At 48.0% G+C, this 21,626-nt stretch overlaps 1 protein-coding gene across 1 annotated transcript in view; it reads left to right on the top strand.

Moving 5' to 3' along the window:
• The first annotated feature begins 16,040 nt into the window (after positions 1-16,040).
• Positions 16,041-21,626, top strand: part of NCLN (nicalin) — a 48,108-nt gene continuing 42,522 nt past the window's right edge. Inside the window, exon 1 of the mRNA XM_073593757.1 lies at positions 16,041-16,382. Within this exon, the coding sequence (XP_073449858.1) occupies positions 16,208-16,382 (175 nt within the window). The 5' untranslated portion in view covers positions 16,041-16,207. The remainder of the gene's footprint in view (positions 16,383-21,626) is intronic.

Below are 21,626 nucleotides of genomic sequence, written 5' to 3'. Positions count from 1 at the left end.
AGTGATATGACTATTGGATCACCTTTACCTGAAGTTGCAGCTCCAACAGTTTGGTTCCTATGAGTCCGACCGAGGGTTGTCCCCGAGCAGGCGGCCCAGATGTAGCACAGTCTCCCAGATAATGTTGTCCAGTGGTACCTGAGACGGTGCAGTAATCCAAGACGCCGGCTCCAGTCCAATCCCCATGGGCCATATAGTGCAATGCCACCTGGTATTTTACATATTTATCTGCTTAATACATCAGCTAGCAAGGTGTTGGCTGCCTTACAGAGCTAAGCCATAAGAAAATTAAACCAAGTATCTCTTTAAGCTTTTGCAAAGTTTTCTGCTTCTCTGCCAGCTCCCAATCTGTCACTGATAGGCAAGCAGGCTACAACACGAGTTTTACAGGCACACAGAACATGAGGTGTGAAGAATGATTTTTTTGATGGTTATTTAAACTCCTATTATCAACCCATACCTTTTTTGATCTTTGGGTCCTAACAATTTAGGTTTATCCACCAAATCCTGACACTTTTACAGTTAGTTTACTATTGCATCCAAACTTCCCCTCCCACTTGGCACATTAGGAACACAGCAGCCTCATAAGCAGGCACAAAACATTCTTTTACAGAAACTATTCCCCATTGTCAGCGCCAGTCGGGTCTCTCATTTACCTGTAAAACACTGGGATAGTGACCCTCGGCCCACGGTAACAATAGGAATACAAGAAGAGTAAAAATATCATCACTCCCCACCAGGGGCGTTGCTAGGTGGCAAAAAGACCAGGGGCTTCAGCCCGAAGTCCAAGGCCGGCACGGGGGAGGGGGCCTTTAGTGGCGCTGGGTTTTTTTGGTTGGGCGGAGGGGTTGTGTGGTTGTGTGGCGGGGGGTAAGCTCACATGCTGACCACTAAACTGACCTACCTACCTGACATACACTGACCTACCTGACACACACACACTGACCTACCTGACACACACACTGACCTACCTGACCGTCATACATTGACCTACCCGACACACACTGACCTACTTGACCGTCATACACTGGCCTACCCGACACACACTGACATACCTGACGGTCATACACTGACCTACCCACATACACTGATCTACCCGACATACACTGACCTACCTGACACACACTGACCTACCTGACCTACATACACTGACCTAACCGACATACACTGACCTACCCGACATACACTGACCCACCCGACATACACTGACCTACCTGACCGTCATACACTGACCTACCCGACATACACTGACCTACCTGACACACACTGACCTACCTCACCTACATACACTGACTTACACTGACCTACCTGACCCACACTGACCTACATACACTGACCTACCTGACCCACACTAACCTACACACACTGACCTACCCGACACACACTGACCTACCTAACCGTCATACACTGACCTACCTGATCTACATACACTGACCTACCTGACTGACACACACTGACCTACCTGACATAAACTGACCTACACTGACCTACATACACTGATCTACCTAACACACACTGACCTACCCGACACACACTGACCTACCTGACCGTCATACACTGACCTACCCGACATACACTGACCTACCTGACTGACACACACTGACCTACCTGACTGACACACACTGACCTACCTGACTGACACACACTGACCTACCTGACATACACTGACCTACATACACTGATCTACCCGACACACACTGACCTACCTGACCGTCATACACTGACCTACCCGACATACACTGACCTACCCGACACACACTGACCTACCCAACCGTCATACACTGACCTACCCGACACACACTGACCTACCCGACCGTCATACACTGACCTACCCGACACACACTGACCTACCCGACCATCATACACTGACCTACCCGACACACGCTGACCTACCCGACACACACTGACCTACCTGACCTACATACACTGACCTACCTGACATACACTGACCTACATACACTGACCTACCTGACCGTCATACACTGACCTACCCGACACACACTGACCTACCTGACCTACATACACTGACCTACCTGACATACACTGACCTACATACACTGATCTACCCGACACACACTGACCTACCCGACACACACTGACCTACCTGACCGTCATACACTGACCTACCCGACACACACTGACCTACATACACTGACCTACCTGACCTACATACACTGACCTACCTGACTGACCCACACTGACCTACCTGACCCACACTGACCTACATACACTGACCTACATACACTGACCTACCTGACCTACATACACTGACCTACCTGACTGACCCACACTGACCTACCTGACCCACACTGACCTACATACACTGACCTACATACACTGACCTACCCGACACACACTGACCTACCTGACCTACATACACTGACCTACCTGACTGACCCACACTGACCTACATACACTGACCTACATACACTGACCTACCCGACACACACTGACCTACCTGACCTACATACACTGATCTACCTGACTGACCCACACTGACCTACCCGACACACACTGACCTACCTGACCGTCATACACTGACCTACCCGACACACACTGACCTACCTGACCGTCATACACTGACCTACCCGACATACACTGACCTACCTGACCTACATACACTGACCTACCTGACTGACCCACACTGACCTACATACACTGACCTACATACACTGACCTACCTGACATACACTGACCTACCTGACCCACACTGACCTACCTGACCCACACTGACCTACATACACTGACTTGGTACCTGACATACACACACTGACTGACCTACCTAACCAGAAGGAAACAGACTTCAGATTTCATGTGTCCAGGTCCTGCAGCAGCAGCTCAGCCGTGGTGCTGGTGTGTGAGGCAGCCAGAGTAGAGGAGGAGAGCCGCCCGCCCGCCCGAGCGCCGATCGATCCCGCCTTCTTCCTGTTCCAGTCACAGCACGCTGATAGATGGAGTGCAGGCTCTGGGAGACGCTGGGGATGCTGCTCAGGGTGGCGGTGTCTTTTCTCTCTCCCTCCTGGGCTCTCCCTGGCTGCCCAGGTATCCCCATCCCTGCTGCTCTGCACTGACGCCACCACTGATGCCGCCACCGGAGGGACGCTCAAGTCGCAGGCCCCATGAGCACTATCGCGGAGGAGGAGGAAGTGCAATCCTCCTCCGCTTTGACTGCTGGGCAGTGTGGGCACAGTGGGCAGTGACGTCACTGGTTGCTAGCTGCTAGGCGGCTATAGCAACCAGTGACCAAAAGTAGAGTCAGGCGGGGGCGGAGCTGGAGCCGGAGCCAGCGCTACCACGGCTCAGTCCGCCCCTGTCCCCTGCATTCTGGACCGGGACAAGAGACTCGGGGCTATTGGCCCAGGCTGTAGCCCCAATAGCCACCCCCTGACGACGCCTCTGATCCCCACACTATAGGGAGAATGAAAAAAAAATTAACTTGTCTCTGCAGTACTGTTGTTTTTTCAATAAGGTTACAGCAGCAACAGAAAGGTTAAATATGAGAAAGGAGAAACTAAACACACAGAAGAAAGTTAACCTTGCGATCTTTCTAGATCACTTAACTAAATAGCGCTTAAATCATCGGGCAATCAATCTCCAACGACGTCAGGCAATCAACCTCTGACGTTTGGTATACCTCAAATCTTTTTTTTATCTGTCCGGGACAGCGGGTGACGTAATCTTTTACCTTAGACAACGTCCCCAAACGTCTCTGTCTTCAAACACCGGATTATCAAGATATTATAGGATCAATCCCAGTGTCGGCAATTACAACACATTAAACCAGAATCAAACTCTTAGAAAGAATTAAGAATAATTTAAATTATCTTACCTCTCAAACACCAGGAGGACTGGATCACAAAGTTCGAAACCAGACAGTAGATCTGGGTCTCAGGCACCCGCTCCTATTTCACCACTAACATTGAGTGGGGGGACTTTTAATACTCAGTGAGCTTTGAAGTCCAATACTCACCGAAGTTTTTGTGGGGACCATCTGACCCAAAATGCACTTGTTGGTTCCAGCGATAGAAGGACCAAAAAATGTTAGGATTACTCTCCTCTTGTGATCAGTCGAACTCCAGATGTATTGAAAAACAGACAATTTATTTCAGATGTGTCACACAAAAGGATGATGCTTACAAGCCAAAAGATGCTGTAAGAATCACACAAAGAGATGTACATCCCCCTAATACCTACAATAATATAGCTATAACGCTTCTATTGGCTGAGGAAACACAGATAGCGTGCCTGGTACTTTGTATGGTACTTTATTTGGCTAATTAGAGCCCTTTCACACTGGGGCGGGGGGCGGCGTCGGCGGTAAAACGCCGCTATTATTAGCGGCGTTTTATCGTCGGTATGCAGCCGCTAGCGGGGCGGTTTTACCCCCCACTAGCGGCCGAGAAAGGGTTAAATACCACCGCAAAGCGCGGTATAGCCGCGCCGTCCCATTGATTTCAATGGACAGGAGCGGTAAAGGAGCGGTATACACACCGCTCCTTCACTGCTCCGAAGATGCTGCTGGCAGGACTTTTTTTACCGTCCTGCCAGCGCATCGCTCCAGTGTGAAAGCCCTTGGGGCTTTCACACTGGAATGCAAGCAGCGGCACTTTCGGGTTGGTTTGCAGGCGCTATTATTAGCGCAATAGCGCCTGCAAACCGCCCCAATGTGAAAGGGCTCTTAGTGTTTCCTGTACAGTCTTGTTCTACCATATATGGTTAAGCCTAATCATCCTACAACTTACTATGGAGTTAGTTAAAGCAAACGATATAGCAAGTTAATACAACAATGTGCTCAGAAGTCATCTTAAAAATCAGTCTCAGGGTTATTGTTTTTCTAATAGTTTTTCTAATAGTCACACAATAAACATTTAAAACTTTTCTAACAGCGTAAATTCCAGAAAATGTACCCTAGCTTGTAGACGCTATAACTTTTGCGCAAACCAATAAATATACGCTTATTGACATTTTTTTTACCAAAGACATGTGGCTGAATACATTTTCGCCTAAATGTATGACTAAAATTGAGTTTATTGGATTTTTCTTATAACAAAAAGTTTCATTTGGGTACAACATTGCATGACTGCGCAATTACCAGTTAAAGCAACGCAGTGCCAAATTGTAAAAAGTCCTCCGGTCATTGAGCTGCCAAATGATCCGGGACTGAAGTGGTTAATGTTTACATAGCTATACCTGCAAAAGGGGCCAACCTGAAGTGATCTAGCATGACTTGATTTTCTTAATAAAGTTCCACTTGCCGCCCGCCTAACTGTAAATCTATACATCATTACTTTGACGTTAATGACCGGGGTTATGGCAGCGGCTAGCTGCCTTAACCCCGGTATCTTCATTTACAGCAGGGGATTGCAGGGGCGGACTGACAACTCATGGGGCCCCCAGGCAATAGGAGATTATGGGGCCCCCGGGCAATAGGAGAAGATTATGGGGCCCCCCGCAATAGGAGATTATGGGGCCCCCGGGGAATAGGAGATTATGGGGCCCCCAGGCAATAGATTATTGGGCCACACAGTATACACACACACACATACAGTATACACACACAAACACACAATATACACACACAGTATACACACACAGAATACACATACACACACTGAAAAGGTACTGGAGAGGCGGGGCAGCTATAATCTTGGGATTTTTAAAAAAACACAGATTTTTACATACTGTCCCTGGTTTTATTGAGGCTGGCAACCCAAGAGCCCAAATGGTCAGTCCGCCCCTGGGCGATTGGCTTTCATATAAAAGTGGTGCCCTCCCGCCGCTTCCTGGTTGTCTCTGAACTTACTAAAGCTGTCAGTAAGCCCGGATTCGATACGATCCGTTGGATGCCTGGGCAGGAAGTTGAGTGAGGGCAAGATAGCCCCCACTCGGCTCTATGCCCTTGGAGGACCGGAGCAACGATTTAAAGGGATGATTTTTTTCCACCCTTAAAGGCAGAATTACATTTTTATTTATTTTTTGGGTTCACACCATCGCCGCATGCGGGTCCCAGCAGGGGTCGGGAGGTATGTGAACTGGCTCCATAGAGAATCGGTCCAAATCTTCTGCTATTGCGAACTGGATGTGGTTAACCCGCATCCAATTTGACCGCATCCAATTTGCAATGGTGTGAACCCAGCCTAAAAGGTAAATGAGAGATCTGGGGTCTTTTTGACCCCAGATCTCTCAATAAAGAGGACCTGTTATGTTTATCTCTATTACAAGAGATGTTTAAATTCCTTGTAATAGGAATAAAAGCGATACAAAAAAAAAAAAAAAATTATTGGACAGTGTAAAAATAAAAAGTAAAATAAATAATAAGAAAAAAATTTTAAGCGCCCCATCCCTCCGAGCGAACGCATATGTATGTCGCGCCCGCATATGTAAACGGTGATCAAACCACACATGTGAGGTATCGCCGCGATCGTTAAAGCGAGAGCAATAAGTCTAGTGCAAGACCTCTCATTGCCTATGGAAATTTTTAAGTACTGTAGTTTGTCACCATTCCATGATCGTGCGCCATTTTAAAGCATGACATGTTAGGTATCTATTCACTCAGTGTAACATCATCTTCCACATTATACTTCCACTTCCACTACACTGCCCTCCTATAAATCCCACTCCCGCCTTACCACCCTCACCTCCTACTAATCCTAATGTCTGGGGACATCGCACCAAACCCCGGCCCTCCCACACCCAAATCCCACCCCCAAAATTGGCTGTCTACCTCCTCCAACAGTAGTCGTAACTCCCACGTTCTCATCCCAATTCCCCTGATTCCACAAGTCAGCCCCCCTCTTTCATGTGCCTTCTGGAATTCCCGCTCGGCCTTCAACAAACTAGCTTCTGTCAATGACCTTTTCCTCTCCAAATCCCTTAATCTATTTGCTATTACCGAAACCTGGCTCCAGGAATTCGACACTACCTCTCCAGCTGCCCTGTCCCACAGTGGCCTCCTCTGGACTCACTCCACCAGACCCAGTGGACGAAAAGGAGGTGGTGTCGGACTTCTCCTCTCCCCAAAATGCACCTTTCAGGTTCTTCCTATGCCTCCCTCTCTTTCCCCCTGCTCTTTCGAAGTGCACTGCATTTGTATTTTCTCTCCAGTTTTTCTGAGGGATGCAGTCATTTATTGGCCTCCCGGACCAGTGTCACACTTTCTGGATGACTTCTCTGCATGGCTACCCTACTTTCTTTCCTCTGAAGTACCTGCCATCATCCTAGGTGACTTTACCATTCAAATCAATGTTAATACTGCAACCACTTCTCAACTTCTCAACCTAACCTCTTTTAACCTAACACAATGGACACAAACTACCACTCACTCCAACGGCAATACTCTCGATCTTGAATTCTCCCATCGCTGCACTCCCTGCAATCTCTCTAACACCCCCTTTCCTCTCTCTGATCACAACCTTATCCGTTTCACACTCTCCTTGTCTCCTACCTCCCATGCTGCCAACCCACAAACCACTACCCGCAGAAACCTTCGCAACCTCAACCCTTCCCTTCTTCATTACGCTACTGATGGCCTTTATGACAAAATCGTACCCCTGTCCTGCCCAGACCTAACCATTACCATCTACAACAACATGCTGTCATCCTCCCTAGACATACTTGCTCCTCTTTCTACACGCCGATCCAGTCCCCATCTGCCACAACCCTGGAAAACAGATGACACCAGAAGTCTCAAGAGATGCAGCCGTGCTCTTGAGTGAGCATGTCGTAAATCGAAGTCCCTGCAAGACTTTACCCTCTACAAATCTGCCCTTCTCAAATACAATTCCTGCCTCCACACTGCTAAACAAACCTACTATAACACTCTCATCAATACCCTCTCATCCAAACCTCGTCAACTCTTTTCTACCCTTAATTTCTTATTTCAACCCCCACTGTCCCACCCACCAACTTGCTTACCGCTCAACAGATTGCCAACCATTTCAAAAGCAAAATCTACACCATTTGTAAGGAGATATCCAGCATTCAACTTCCTCCCCTACCTAACATATCAGGTCCAATACCACACTCAATACTCTCCTCCTTCTGCCCAGTTACCGCCAATGAAGTTGATAAACTCCTCTCCATGGTTCACCTCACCACCTGCCCCCTGGACCCTGTCCCCTCACAATTACTGCAACCAGCTTCCCACTCTATCCTAAACTCCCTAACCCACATCTTCAACCTCTCCCTCTCCTCCGGCACCTTTCCTTCCCTGCTCAAACATGCACTGGTTACCCCCGTACTTAAAAAACCCTTACTAGACCCCACCTGTTTGAATAACTTAAAACCCATCTCCCTGCTCCCACTTTCCTCCAAGCTCATCGAACGCCTTGTCCAGGACCGAATGAGTCGCTACCTCACAAACAACAACCTTCTCGACCCCCTACAGTTCGGCTTCCGTCCACAACATTCTACTGAAACTGCCCTACTAAAACTCACCAATGACCTACTAACTGCTAAAACCAATGGGCATTACTCCATACTCATAGTCTTATACCTCTCTGCTGCCTTCGACACAGTTGACCACCTGCTCCTCCTCAGCAAACTACACTCCCTTGGCCTCTGTGATTCTGCTTTATCCTGGTTCTCCTCCTACCTATCTCAGCGCACTTTCAGTGTCACTTACAACTCCATCTCCTTTACTCCTCTTCCTCTCTCTGTTGGGGTATCCCAAGGCTCTGTCCTTGGTCCCCTCCTATTCTCGCTCTATACCTCTTCCCTGGGCCAGTTGATAACCTCCCATGGCTTTCAATGCCACCTCTACGCCGATGACACCCAGATCTATCTCTCCACTCCTCAACTCACCAACTCGATCTCTTCACAGATCTCAAACTTACTGAATGACATCTCAGCAGGGGAGGGCTGGCAGCCTTAGGCCTGGGGGGCAAGTCCAGTCAAGTGGCCCATAGAACCGGTGGTGGCAAAGTGATGGATCGGAAAAACAGTCTCTAAGGTTTTTCATGATCACAAAGGTGTGTGTGTGTGGGGGGGGGGGGCAGGGAGGACAATGTGGCCCTCCAGGGCCTGTGGGGGACTTGTACTACCATGGCCTCCAGGATCTAAACTGCAAGCAAGTCCCTGTATGAATCCCTCAGAGCTGAGGACCTGACCCCCCCCCCCCCTCTGCAACTAGTGACGAACTACAAGTCCCAGCATTAGCCCCTGAGATCTAAGGATGTGTCCCCTTAGATCCCATGGGTTCATGCTGTGCCCTGTAGTCCTTCACTAATTGGGGGGGGTGACACATCCTCAGCTCTGAGGGGTTTAAGCTGGGACAGTGGGACCTGTAGTCCTTCACTAGTGGGGGGGGGGCAGGGGTGTGTGACATATCCTGAGCTCTGAGGGGTTTATGCTGGGACCTTTGGTCCTTCACTTTTGGGGTGTCACATCCCCAAAAGTAAAGGACTACAAGTCCCAGCATGAACCCTGGCTGAGATTTAAGGATGTGATCTCCTCCTCTGCTGCCGGCTAAAGCTCCCATGACACACATATGTTCTAATTCATTCACTGCTCCCAATGTCACCTCAGGCAGCTTGACCAGAGGCTCTAATAGGCTTCAAAATAGGGTGGACTCGGAGCGCAGAGCATTGCGCTCAGAGCCCACCCGGGTGTGTTAGAAAAGCAAATGAATATTTGCTTTTCTAACACTGAACCGCCTCTCCGCCAATCAGGAAGAGCGGGTCTGATACCCGTCACCTGATTGGCTGAAATGACAGGCGCTCCTATTGGATGTCTAGCAGGAGGAAAAGCACGGAGTAAGCATAGAGAACACAGGAGCTGCTGCCTGTCCCACAGCTCCCCGACATCACTCGCTGCCTGACCCGCCACCAAGATGGGGTAAGTGCCAGTCAGACAGCGGGCGAGGTGGGGTGCTGGTTAAATGCTGATGGGGTGGTAACATTGGATGCATTTGATGGGCACAGTGGCTGCATTTAATGGCAGAGTGAGGCTGCAATTGATAGGGGTTTTTTAGTTTGCACCCCCCCCAAAAAAACATTTTGAGCACCAGCCACCACTGACAGAGAGAGACATCGCTCCAAATTGTCCACACACAGAGAGACCACTACTCAGGAAAATTGCTTGATTCCTTTATCAACATAGTAAAGCCTTGTAAACACCACTAGTTTTTTTTTTTTTTTTTTGCTCAATCCAGCGAGTTGAACAAAAAAAAAAAAAAAAACTGACAGCTCTGGTTGGAGCCGCTGAGCATGAGCAAAAGTGACCTGAGCATTGATCACTTTTCAGCAGAGTGGCAGTGGCTGCTGCAAGTGTGTACAAGCCTTTGGACACACGCTGGTGTGCTGCGGTTTGGCCGCAGTGCATATGTACAGTTTTCCTTAGCCACAGTCCCATAGGCTTCTTTTAGGTTGTGCGTTTTATGCTGCAGTTTTTTTTTTATAGCGCACCAAAGATGCAGCAGTTTTTGTGCACTTTCAGAAAATGCAGCAAAAATGTGCAAACTAATAGAAGTCTATGGGACATGCAGGAAAACAGTGAGATCACCAACACTGCAGCAGACCAGTGTGAGCCCACTACATAATACATAGGAGCAGGTACTGTACAGGCTGCTGAAAGAAATGTCCTTATCTGCAGAGGGAGGAGGGAGAGAGGAATTTAGGAGAGAGAAGGGGGAGAGGCCGGTCACAGATCACTCACTTGGAAGGAAGGACTCAGCAGGCAGAAGGCTCACGGATCACAGTTTGAACGTTCCCGCCCACACGTTCTATTCACAGAAGCAGCACACAGGCTGCCCGGAGTGTGGGCGGGCACAGTGAGAGAGGGGGCTGGAGGAGGCAGAGCGGATCCACCCTCTTCTATTCGGCTGTGCTCTGAAGGGACAAAGAACTCTCAGCTCAGAAGCAGGGAACAGCACTGTGACAGGACAGATGTCCGGTCACAGCACAAACGTTCCTGCAGCTTCTGGGCTGTTATCCAGCCCTGCCAGCCTCCCTCTGGAGTCAGACGAGCAGTAACACTCGGCCAACTGCACATGCTCAGTTCCCAGCTGGCAGCACATCAGCCTTTTCACAGGGAATCAGAGCGGCCTGGGGGGAAATTGCATCCCTGCCCCCTGGCCCAGCCCGCCCCTGCATCTCAGTATGGATGTAACACCACTTTCTCAAACTCAATCTTTCTAAAACTGAGCTTGTAATATTTCCTCCTTCCCGCCCCCCCCATGACTTTACCATTAAGATCAACAGCACAACCATTGGTCCCTCCACACATGCCAGGGTGCTGGGTGTAATCCTTGACTCTGACCTCTCCTTCAGCCCCCACATCCAATCACAGGCTAAATCCTGCCACCTTAACCTCCGCAACATCTCCAGAATTCGACCCTTCCTGACTAATGACACCACAAAGCAACTTATTCACTCCTTGATTATTTCCCGCCTTGACTACTGCAACTCTCTCCTTAATGGCCTAACTTTACGCAAGCTATCCCCCCTTCAGTCTATTATGAATGCTGCTGCTAGACTAATACACCTCACTAATCAATCTGTGACTGCTGCCCCTCTCTGCCAATCCCTTCACTGGCTTCCCCTACCCCATTGTATAAAATTCAAAATACTGACCACAACATACAAGGCCATCCACAACACCTACCTCAGCTACATCACCAACCTCATCTGCAGATATCGCCCAAAACGTCCCCTCCGCTCCTCCCAGGACCTCCTGCTCTCTAGCTCCATTGTTACCTCCTCTCATTCTCATCTTCAGGACTTCTCCAGAGCCTCTCCCATCCTCTGGAATTCCCTTCCCCGGTATGTCCGATCAGCCCCTAACCTGTCCACCTTTAGGAGATCCCTGAAAACCCACTTATTCAGGGAAGCCTATCCCACACCCACCTAACAACCCCATCAAATCATTCCCCGCATCTATTACCTTTTGTACCACCACCCCCTGCCTTTAGAATGTAAGCTCTACGAGCAGGGCCCTCCTGTCCCTTCTGTATTGAACTGTACTGTAATTGTGCTGCCCCCCCTCTACATTGTAAAGCACTGCGTAAACTGTTGGCGCTATATAAATAGTTAATAATAATAATAATAATACAGAAAAATTAGGCTAACTTTACTGTTTTCTTTTTTTTTTTTTATTCAATAAAGTGTATTTTTTCCCCAAAAAATTGTGTTTGAAAGACCGCTGTGCAAATACAGTGTGTCATAAAATATTGCAACAACCTCCATTTTATTATCTAGGGTCTCTGCTATATATATATATATATATATATATATATATATATATATATATATATATATATATATATATATATAATATATATAAAATATATATATATATATATATATATATATATATATATATATATATGTAGCGGGCACTTACTTTTAAGTATGTGATTTTTTTTTTTTGCTAGCTTATAGTTTCAGGTAAATTTAGGCAGGCTTGTGCCATTGCAGCAGGCCTGTTTGTTCATTTGGGATTTGAGTGGCAGGTGGTTTGTATGCAAGTCTTGGCCAATCATTAATTTGTTTGGTAATACCCCGGGACTCTCATATAAAAGCCGGGTCACATGGTCAGTCCAGTGTCTTGTTCGAGCTTGGAGAAGCCAGCCTGGTTCCCGGAGGGGAGAGGTTCCCCCTCCGGAGAGCCAACGGAGCCCCCCCCCGTGAGGAGGGTGGTTAACCGGCCTCTGTAGAGGAAGAGATGACACTGTACAGCATGTAGTTGCTGGTGTCGTTGGCCACCCCTGAGGAGGAAGGGAGTGTGCCAGAAAGGAGGAAAGGGCTGGAGGAATCATTGCGGAAGAAGTGACAACTAAGCGGAGGACAACTTGGTGATCGATCGTTTATGAGTGGCACATGGACTATTGATCAAGTGAGTGAAAGCCCAAGAGAAAGGTACTGCCAGAGGCTGCGGGATGTTGGTACACAAGTCAGTGAGACAGGTGGTCATGGCCTGTGACTTTGGGTTCAGCAATGCCCAGGGATTCCAATCAGTCAAGTGGGAGGAGTTATTCAGAGTGACTTTTCTTTAGCTCAACCTGGAAGTACCATGTCGGTGGGAAGTAGTGGTAAAATGGTAGCGGTAAAGCTGCAAGTTCACATGTAGAGAAACAGACTGTCCTTAAAAAGTTCTGTAGATGAAGATGTTATTCAGAGCGACTCTTTATCGATTATTCTCTATCAAATCTACTTCCATCTTCGCTGATTGAAGAAATCATATAGAGTGATTTCCTATTATCCGCAATGCTGCTAGGTCTTTGCATGAGAGGCGAAGAAAAGAGCATCTCAAAAGAAACCCTTCTCCTATCCCAGTTCATGTTACTTAATAAAGCAAGAGAAAAAAAAATGCAATTTGGACTGTGTCTGGTTGTGAGGTGGTAAACGTGAATTACGGATATAACAATTAATCAGCCGCTCCTTCGGGGGTAAGCGTTACATATATATATATATATATATATATATATATATATATATATATATATATATAATGTTTGGGGGTTATAAGTAGTTTTCTAGCAAAAAATACAGATTTTAACTTGTAAACAACAAATGTCAGAAAAAGGCCTGGTCTTAAAGTGGTTAAAGTTAAAGTTGTTAAGCCACTCTCACTACTTCACCCCTGTGTGTGTGATTGATAAAAAAAATTGAAGATTATACCCCATTTCAAAACGTCAATTGGCGCTCTTGTGACTGGACGGCTATCTCCTCTCCCCATCTGACAACTAGAGCGGGCGGGGCCAAGATTCCCCCACTGACATCAGTCAGGAGGAGGAGAGGGGGAGAGCGGAGAGGAGAGCAGACAGGAGAGCTGCAGATGACGGAGGCAAGTAAACTGACCACGGTGTCAGGGCTCAGCAGACATGATGAACCGTGTTCAGTTTACAAAGGGGATGGTAGAAAATGGCTGGATCTGCCAGGTATTTCAGGTGAAAGAAGGGGCCAAATTACACAGCACAAACACTGTGCTTTATAACATGATTTAAAAGGACAGGATCCATTTTTTTAAACAAACATGTCATACTTACCTCCTCTGTGCAGTTGGTTTTGCACAGAGTGGCCCCGATCCTCCTCTTCTGGGATTCCTCAGCAGCGCTCCTCCTCTTCTGAAGTGCCCCGTTGGAGAGCCCCTCTCCCTCGGGGCACTCGTGCGGGCGTGCTCCCGTGTCCTGCTGCTGCGTCCATTGCCACAGACAGCAGGATTCGGGCCTGCCCCCGGGTCACTGGATTTGATTGACAGCAGTGGGAGCCAAGGGCTGCGCTGCTATCAATCTATCCAATGAGGACCCGATACAGCAGCTGGAGCTGCTGAGCTTGTTCTTGTCGCTGGAAAGACCGGGTTCAGGTGTGTAAAAGGGGGTCTCTGAGGGGCTGCTGCACTACAGAAGGGTTTTTTACCTTAATGCATTGAGGTGAAAAACATTGAGGGTTTACAACCCCTTCAAAATGGAGTTCCAGCCTGGGTAAAAAATAAAAATGTATTAAAAATCAGCAGCCACAAATACTGTAGCTGCTGACTTTTAATATAAGGACACTTACCTGTCCAGGGTTCCCACCTGAAGCCGACCTGTCCCTCAGCTCTGGGTGCAGGCGCCGGCATCATTACTAAGGGAAACAGCCTGTTTCCTACTGCGCATGCGTGAGTCGCGCTTCCTGAATGGTCCCTGCTGTGTTCTGGGACCTGTGTGTCTCCAAGAAGACAGCGGGGGGGGGGGGGGGGCGACATTACATAAGATTTGACAGTTATCCCCCCCTGTCTTCTTGGAGACACACAGGTCCCAGAACACAGCAGGGACCAGCGGAAGTTCTATTTATAATTTTCAAAACAAATATGCACATTGGGACATGTGATGTGTGCAACAAAATGTAAAAATCGTTCCAGCAGGGAAAGGGTAAAACTGTGAACAGGACCGCAACCAGGAAATGATCTTTGATTTTTTATTGGCAGTTATGAAAAATCGGCATAGAAAAGTGATTGTGAGTTGTGACAACCCATTACAAAATGGCTTGTAAACTAATGGTCTAATGGTATTAGTTTGTCATAAAACAGCGGAGCTCCAGTTTGAAGCATCCTATTTAACTGAAAAATTCCTAGCGACATCCCAAGTATTTTATATTAGGAGTTCTATTCAGAATTCCATGGTGTCTGCAGGCACAAATCACCTGCCATCAGGCATACACCACTCGCACTTCCGGACGCCTGCTCTACCTTTGGTGACGACAGATCCCCTCTCACATTGCTCTGAGCTCCGCCCTCTCTTGTGAGTGACATCTCCCCCTCATACAGTTCTTAGTGCCTGAGCTCCGCCCACTCCAGTGAGTAACAGCCCCTTCCCGTACAGTTCTCAGTACAAGAGCTCCGCCCTATACTTGGTGAGTGACAGTTCCCCTCCCACACTGCTCTAAGTTTCCGAGCTCCGCCTTCTAACAGCCCTCTCATGCAGTTCACAGTACCCGAGCTCCGCCCTCTTATGTGAGTGACAGCTCCCCTCTCATACAGTTCTCAGTTCCCGAGCTCCGCCCTCTTATGTGAGTGACAGCTCCCCTCTCATACAGTTCTCAGTTCCCGAGCTCCGCCCTCTTATGTGAGTGACAGCTCCCCTCTCATACAGTTCTCAGTTCCCGAGCTCCGCCCTCTTATGTGAGTGACAGCTCCCCTCTCATACAGTTCTCAGTTCCCGAGCTCCGCCCTCTCGCGTGAGTGACAGCTCCCCTCTCATTTAGTTCTCAGTACCCGAGCTCCGCCCTCTTATGTCAGTGACAGCTCTCCTCTCATTTAGTTCTCAGTACCCGAGCTCCGCCCTCTTATGTGAGTGACAGCTCCCCTCTCATTTAGTTCTCAGTACCCGAGCTCCGCCCTCTTGTGTGAGTGACAGCTCCCCTCTCATTCAGTTCTCAGTACCTGAGCTCCGCCCTCTTATGTGAGTGACAGCTCCCCTCCCAAAACAGCTCTCAATACCAGAGCGCCACCATATCCTAGTGAGTAACAATCCCCACCTATTGTGCCCTCGAAAACAAAGACCCGGCCTTTAGCTGCCCGTTCGCTGCCTGCGCAGCTTTTGATTGGGTGTCTTTCAATGACTCGTAGGCCCTCTCTGTTAGCTGTCTTTGCAGTGCCTGCTGGTCCCCAGCTGCTGAGGAAGCTGTAGGCATTGCGGGTCCGCCATTGCTTCGGTTCCCGGACGTCCCTGCGAGTGTCAGGCCGGAGCTCCCCCACATTCCCTTTGGCAGCTCTTCCATAGACCGGCAGCATGTTGGAGGAAGCAGGAGAGGTGTTTGATAACATGCTGAAAGCGTCATTCCCGCTTACCTTCATCGTCTTCATCCCCGCCGTGCTGCTCCTCGTGTCCCCTCTGCAGGCCGAGGCTGCTCATGAGTTCACCGTGTACCGCATGCAGCAGTACGACCTGCAGGGACAGAGCTACGGTCAGTGACAGCTCATGGGCCTTCCTTGCCACCTACGAGCCTGACAAGCACCACGTCAGCATATACTCATTCATATTATTATACTAGGGCTTAAAGCCTATCTCAATGTGGGGGGTTTTAGTTTTGCATAGGGGGGGGGGGGGGGGGATTACATTTTGTCACATTTTTAATTCTGTCTGTGACCCCAGTGGGGACATTTCTATGACTTCCTGCCCCTCTGATGCCCTTACTTGGAAAAAAGGTGTGGACGGCTAAAAAAAAAAAAAAGTTAAGTTAAGCCAAAATGTTTTAATCTCTGTCCCCATTGGAGACATTTTCCATTGTTTCCTGTCAAATGACAGTCTCGCTTCCCCCCTCAAAGAGGCTCTAGAACTTGCCCATTCACCCTGAAAATGAAAACACGGCTGTGGTTGCCATTTTTCAAAATGTATCCACAGGGATGGATAAAAGTCTGAGTTCTTTGTTTTATAATTCAGCTCTAGTGGTCATGACTAAGGATCAGCTCCGGCGTGTTCACATGCTGCACGAGCCGAGCCCGCCAGGAAGTCGGCAATGCGCTGCGCCAATCGCAAGCAGTGAAACATTTCACGATGTGCAGCTGCAGAGATTGGGAAAAGTCTCACTGCCTGTGATTCTCGGCTCGTGCAGCATGTGAACATGCCAGAGCTCATCCTTAGTCATGGTACGCTATAGAATTGTTATAATGTTGTGGGGATAGTACCTGGTTTACATGAGATTGGACGGCTGTGTGTGTTGATTTGTAGAATGGTATTGGGACTTGTGTGTTGGTCTGAACAACCTTCCCATTAACATGCACTGTAAAGCTTGGTACACACTACTATATAAACACTGAGTGCAGGAGGAGCTGCTGTACGAACTATGCAATGTTATTTCAACAATTTTCTCTGCTGTTATTGTGTTCTGACAGGGAGGTGCCCCCCTCCACCAGAACACTCTGGTCAGAGCTCTCAGCCATTGGCTAAGAGCGCTCTGATCGGGAGCAGATTGGCAGACCTTATTCGGTCATGACCCTTTGACAGAAGCCAGCTGAAAGGCCGGCTTCTGTTGGACCAGCTGCAGTACACGTGGGCCAAATGTCGGCTGGTTTTTATTAAACTGGCCGATGCCACCTGATATTTGGCCCATGTGTACTAGGCTTAGGGCCCCATTCACTATAATGACAAGTCGCCGGTGGCCGCAGTTATTCGTGGCTCTCTGCACAGCTAGTGATTCCCTGTGGTGATCACTGCAGGACGCACAAAAAGTGCCTCCAGCTGCAATCATCGCAGGTAATCACTGGCTGTGTGGACAGCAGTGAACAGCTGCACCTGCCGGTAACATGTCGTAGAGAACAGGGTCAGCCGCTTAATCTAGCCACTGAGAGCTGCAGCAGGAATCTGATTCCTGCTGCTACTGTTCGCACCAACCTTAATCGCCGGTGCAAATGGAACCTTCGACTCCACTCACATTTGGGCGTTCCGTGAACATGCAAAAAAATGCCCTTGTGGTGCCATTCAATGTTAATGGCACCCCAGATGTGCCATGCAGATGAGTGTTTTCATGAAAAGATATAGAAGGGGCTGCTCTATGTGTGTAGCACAAATAAATGTGCGTTCACAATACCTTAGGTGTAAATCTAGCCTTAGCACTCATTTACACATGCAGCCATTATTGCCACCCCTCTGAAAAATGATCTGCAGTGGATCACATTTTAGACCTCTTTTGGCAGGTGGTGTGGAGGTGATATGTCACCTCCTGTGTTAACCCTCAAAATGCCAACCATCCTCCCCACAACATTGTGCAGTCCCAATCATTTGAATGGGTCACGTTCAGCAGTAGTACCTCCCGCTGAATTTGACATGCCATTTAATTTTTGCCTCAGCTGTGAAGCAGAGCATTGCAGGCATGGCATGTGTACAGTCCTGAGCAACTTCATTCCTGTGCTTAGTTTGGGGGGCAACAAAATTGCAGCACAACCGCCTGCTTTAACCACCCATGTGAGCAAGCCATTAGATTCTTATGCTTATGACAAGAGGGCAGAAGTCCTAGTTAATTCAGAGGGAAAACAGTAGTGATTGGCTTTAATAGAAAAAAAGTGCAGTTGATTAAAATGTTTTTTTTCCCCCCTTAAACTGGTTGGTTAGGGATGTATGTGGGATATCTGCTGGTGCTCATACACAAAGGGGATAGTTACTTGATTGAACCAAAAGCAGCCAGGTGGGGAGACAGATGTCTTCTGGTACCTTAACGTTCCGTTCACATCTGAGCGATCGAAATAGCGGCAAGTCGTAGGATGCCGGTGCGATCCCCATCACTTCCAGTGGCACCCCAATCGCGGTGCGATATTCGCAGTAAAATCGTGCAAACAGAATCACGGGACGCTTGTCATCTAAAAGAAGTTCTTGTACTTCTTTTGGGGGACAGACCTCCCACGATTAAGTTTGCGCTAAGTTACAGTGATTCGTCGGGCAACAATCGGAGAAAAATTGCGCCACAATTGGGGTGCCATTGGAAGTGACCGGATCGTGTGGGCATCCCGCGATTTGCCACTGTTTTGAATCACGGGCAGAATAGCAGCGCTTCGCATCGATCAAATGTGAACGGAGCCTATTCTCACCTGAACATTTTGTAGCTCAAAGCTCCAAATTGCATAACTCCACATCCATAATCCCTTGTATGTCAATGGTGACTGTTCACATATGAGCACTCAGGTGCTTGCTCCTAAATGAGTTATTATTGAAGTAGAATTGGCTATTTGTGGCCTCCTAGACTTGAATGGGAATGCCTGAAAATGCACAAATCAAGCATTTTGTGCCATTTTTTTTTTTTTTTTCAGGAGTTTCTTAGCCCGTAAGAACTGGTCTCCTTCCCCCAGTGCTTTCCATTGGCTAAAACAAAAATGCCCAATGCTTGATTACACTTGAATCAACATCTGTTGAGCAGGGATGGCCACACACGTATTGATATTTGCTCCATCCACGCTGAATTTCGATCCATGTATGGCCTGCTTCAAGCCGGGTACACAGTTTGTTTTTTTTCGTGCAACCCCGGGGCGGGGGGGTGCTCAGAGCCGCTGTACTACCCATACAAGGTTAGTCCAGTGATCTCCCACGCTGAGCTGTTGTGTTCTGACAGGGCGATGCCCCCCCACCAGAACACTCTGATCAGTGCTCTCCGCCATTGGCGGAAAGCGCTGATCAGGAGCCGGGCGGCTGCTGGTTTTCCAGCATGCACGTCCAGCAGCAGCCGGCCAGACCAAGATATACATTGGCAGAGTGTCGGCCGGTATTTTTTATACCGGCAAATGTCTCTCGACATTCTGCCCGCGTGTACATGGATTTAGGCTTCATTCTTATAGGCATAAAGACCCCCCCCATCCAAAATCATTCAAAGGATGAATAATTATACAGAGGAGGACAAGATATACTATATTGTCAAAAGTATCGTGACACCTGCCTTTACAAAGAAGAAATACCCCCCTCAATGGGACTTTAACAGACCACCAACTCTTTATGATAAAAAATATTATATTTAATGATATACAATAAAAAGACTTAAGAGCGTCTTCACAGTACAAAAATACATTCCATAAAGAAACAAGACAAAAAATATACATATATGAATCATCATGTCATATGTACTCTCCTAAGGGTAGTATACCCTAAGGGCTCTTTCACACGGGGCAGATCAGTGATGATCCGCCCCATGAACACAACTGCTTGCTCAGCGGGGATCGCTCCGCCGATCCCCGCTGAGCAGGAAAATGACAGGTCCGTCGCTGCACGCTGTGCAGCAATGGACCTGTCAGAGCGCCGCTCTCCCCTATGGGGTAGAGTCCGTCGTCCCCCGATCCGAAAAGGGATGGAAAAGTAGGTTTTTCCTCCATTACACTTTTTGGAGCGGGTCGGATGTCAGCGGACATGTCACCGCTGACATCCGGCGCTCCATAGGGATACGTGTATGTCCGTTTTTCATCCGAAAACGGAAGGATGAAAAACGGACATATGGATCCTCCATGTGAAAGAGCCCTAATACCCAATACCCTGCCTTTACATGCACATGAACTTTAAAGGGGTTGTAAAGGTAAAAATTATATGCATTAAGGTGAAAAAACTTTTGACAATACCGCCGCCCCCAGCCCCCCGTTTTACTTACCTGACACCTCGAAACTCAGCCGCTCGCTCCCGACATCTCTATTGCCGCTCAGCCTGGTCGCTGATTGGCTACAGTGGATGGATTGAAAGCAGCGCAGCCATTGGCTTGCGCTGCTGTCAATCACATCCAATGACGCGGCGCGCCGGGGGGCGGGGCCGAGTGATACAGCGAGCGGCTATAGCCGCCGGCTGTATCACGGGAGCGCGCCCGCAATAACTAACCACCATGCGAGGGAGCTTGCATTAAGGTGGTTAGTTCTTGCGGAGAGGAGCTGAAACAGCCGCCGAGGGACCCCAGAAGAGCAGGTTCGGGGCCACTCTGCGCAGAACGAGCTGCACAGTGAAGGTAAGTATGACATGTTTGTTATTTCAAAAAAAAAAAAAATTACCTTTACAACCCCTTTAATGGCATCCCAGTCTTAGTCCGTAGGGTTCAATATTGAGTTTGCCACATAGTCACATAAATGGAGTTCAATGGCAGTCTAATGATAAAAGGTGTAGCTTTTTTTTAGCAATTATACTACAACCCCTGGCAAAAATGATGGAATCACCAGTCCCTGAGGATGTTCCTTCAGTTGTTTATTGTTGTAGAAAAAAAGCAGATCACAGACATGGCCAAAAACTAAAGGCATTTCAAATGGCAATATTCTGGCTTTAAGAAACACTAAAAGAAATCAAGAAAAATAATTGTGGTGGCCAGTAACAGTTAGATTTATAGAACAAGCACAGGGAATAAATTATGGAATCACTCAATTCTGAGGAAAAAATTATGGAATCATGAAAAACAAACAAACAAAATAACACTCCAACACATCACTAGTACTTTGTTGCACCACCTCTGGCTTTTATAACTGCTTGCAGTCTCTGAGGCATTGACTTAATGAGTGATAAACAGTACTCTTCATCAATCTGGCTCCAGCCTTCTCTGATTGCTGTTGCCAAATCATCTTTGCAGGTTGGAGCCTTGTCATGGACCATTTTCTTTAACTTCCACCACAGATTTTCAATTGGACTGAGATCCGGACTGTTTGCAGGCCATGACATTGACCTTATGTGTCTTTCTTCAAGGAATTTTTTCACAGTTTTTGCT

This window comes from Aquarana catesbeiana, linkage group LG01 (assembly GCF_042186555.1).
Source record: "Aquarana catesbeiana isolate 2022-GZ linkage group LG01, ASM4218655v1, whole genome shotgun sequence".
Taxonomy (NCBI): Eukaryota; Metazoa; Chordata; class Amphibia; order Anura; family Ranidae; genus Aquarana; species Aquarana catesbeiana.
This window is presented reverse-complemented; position numbering and strand designations above follow the sequence as displayed.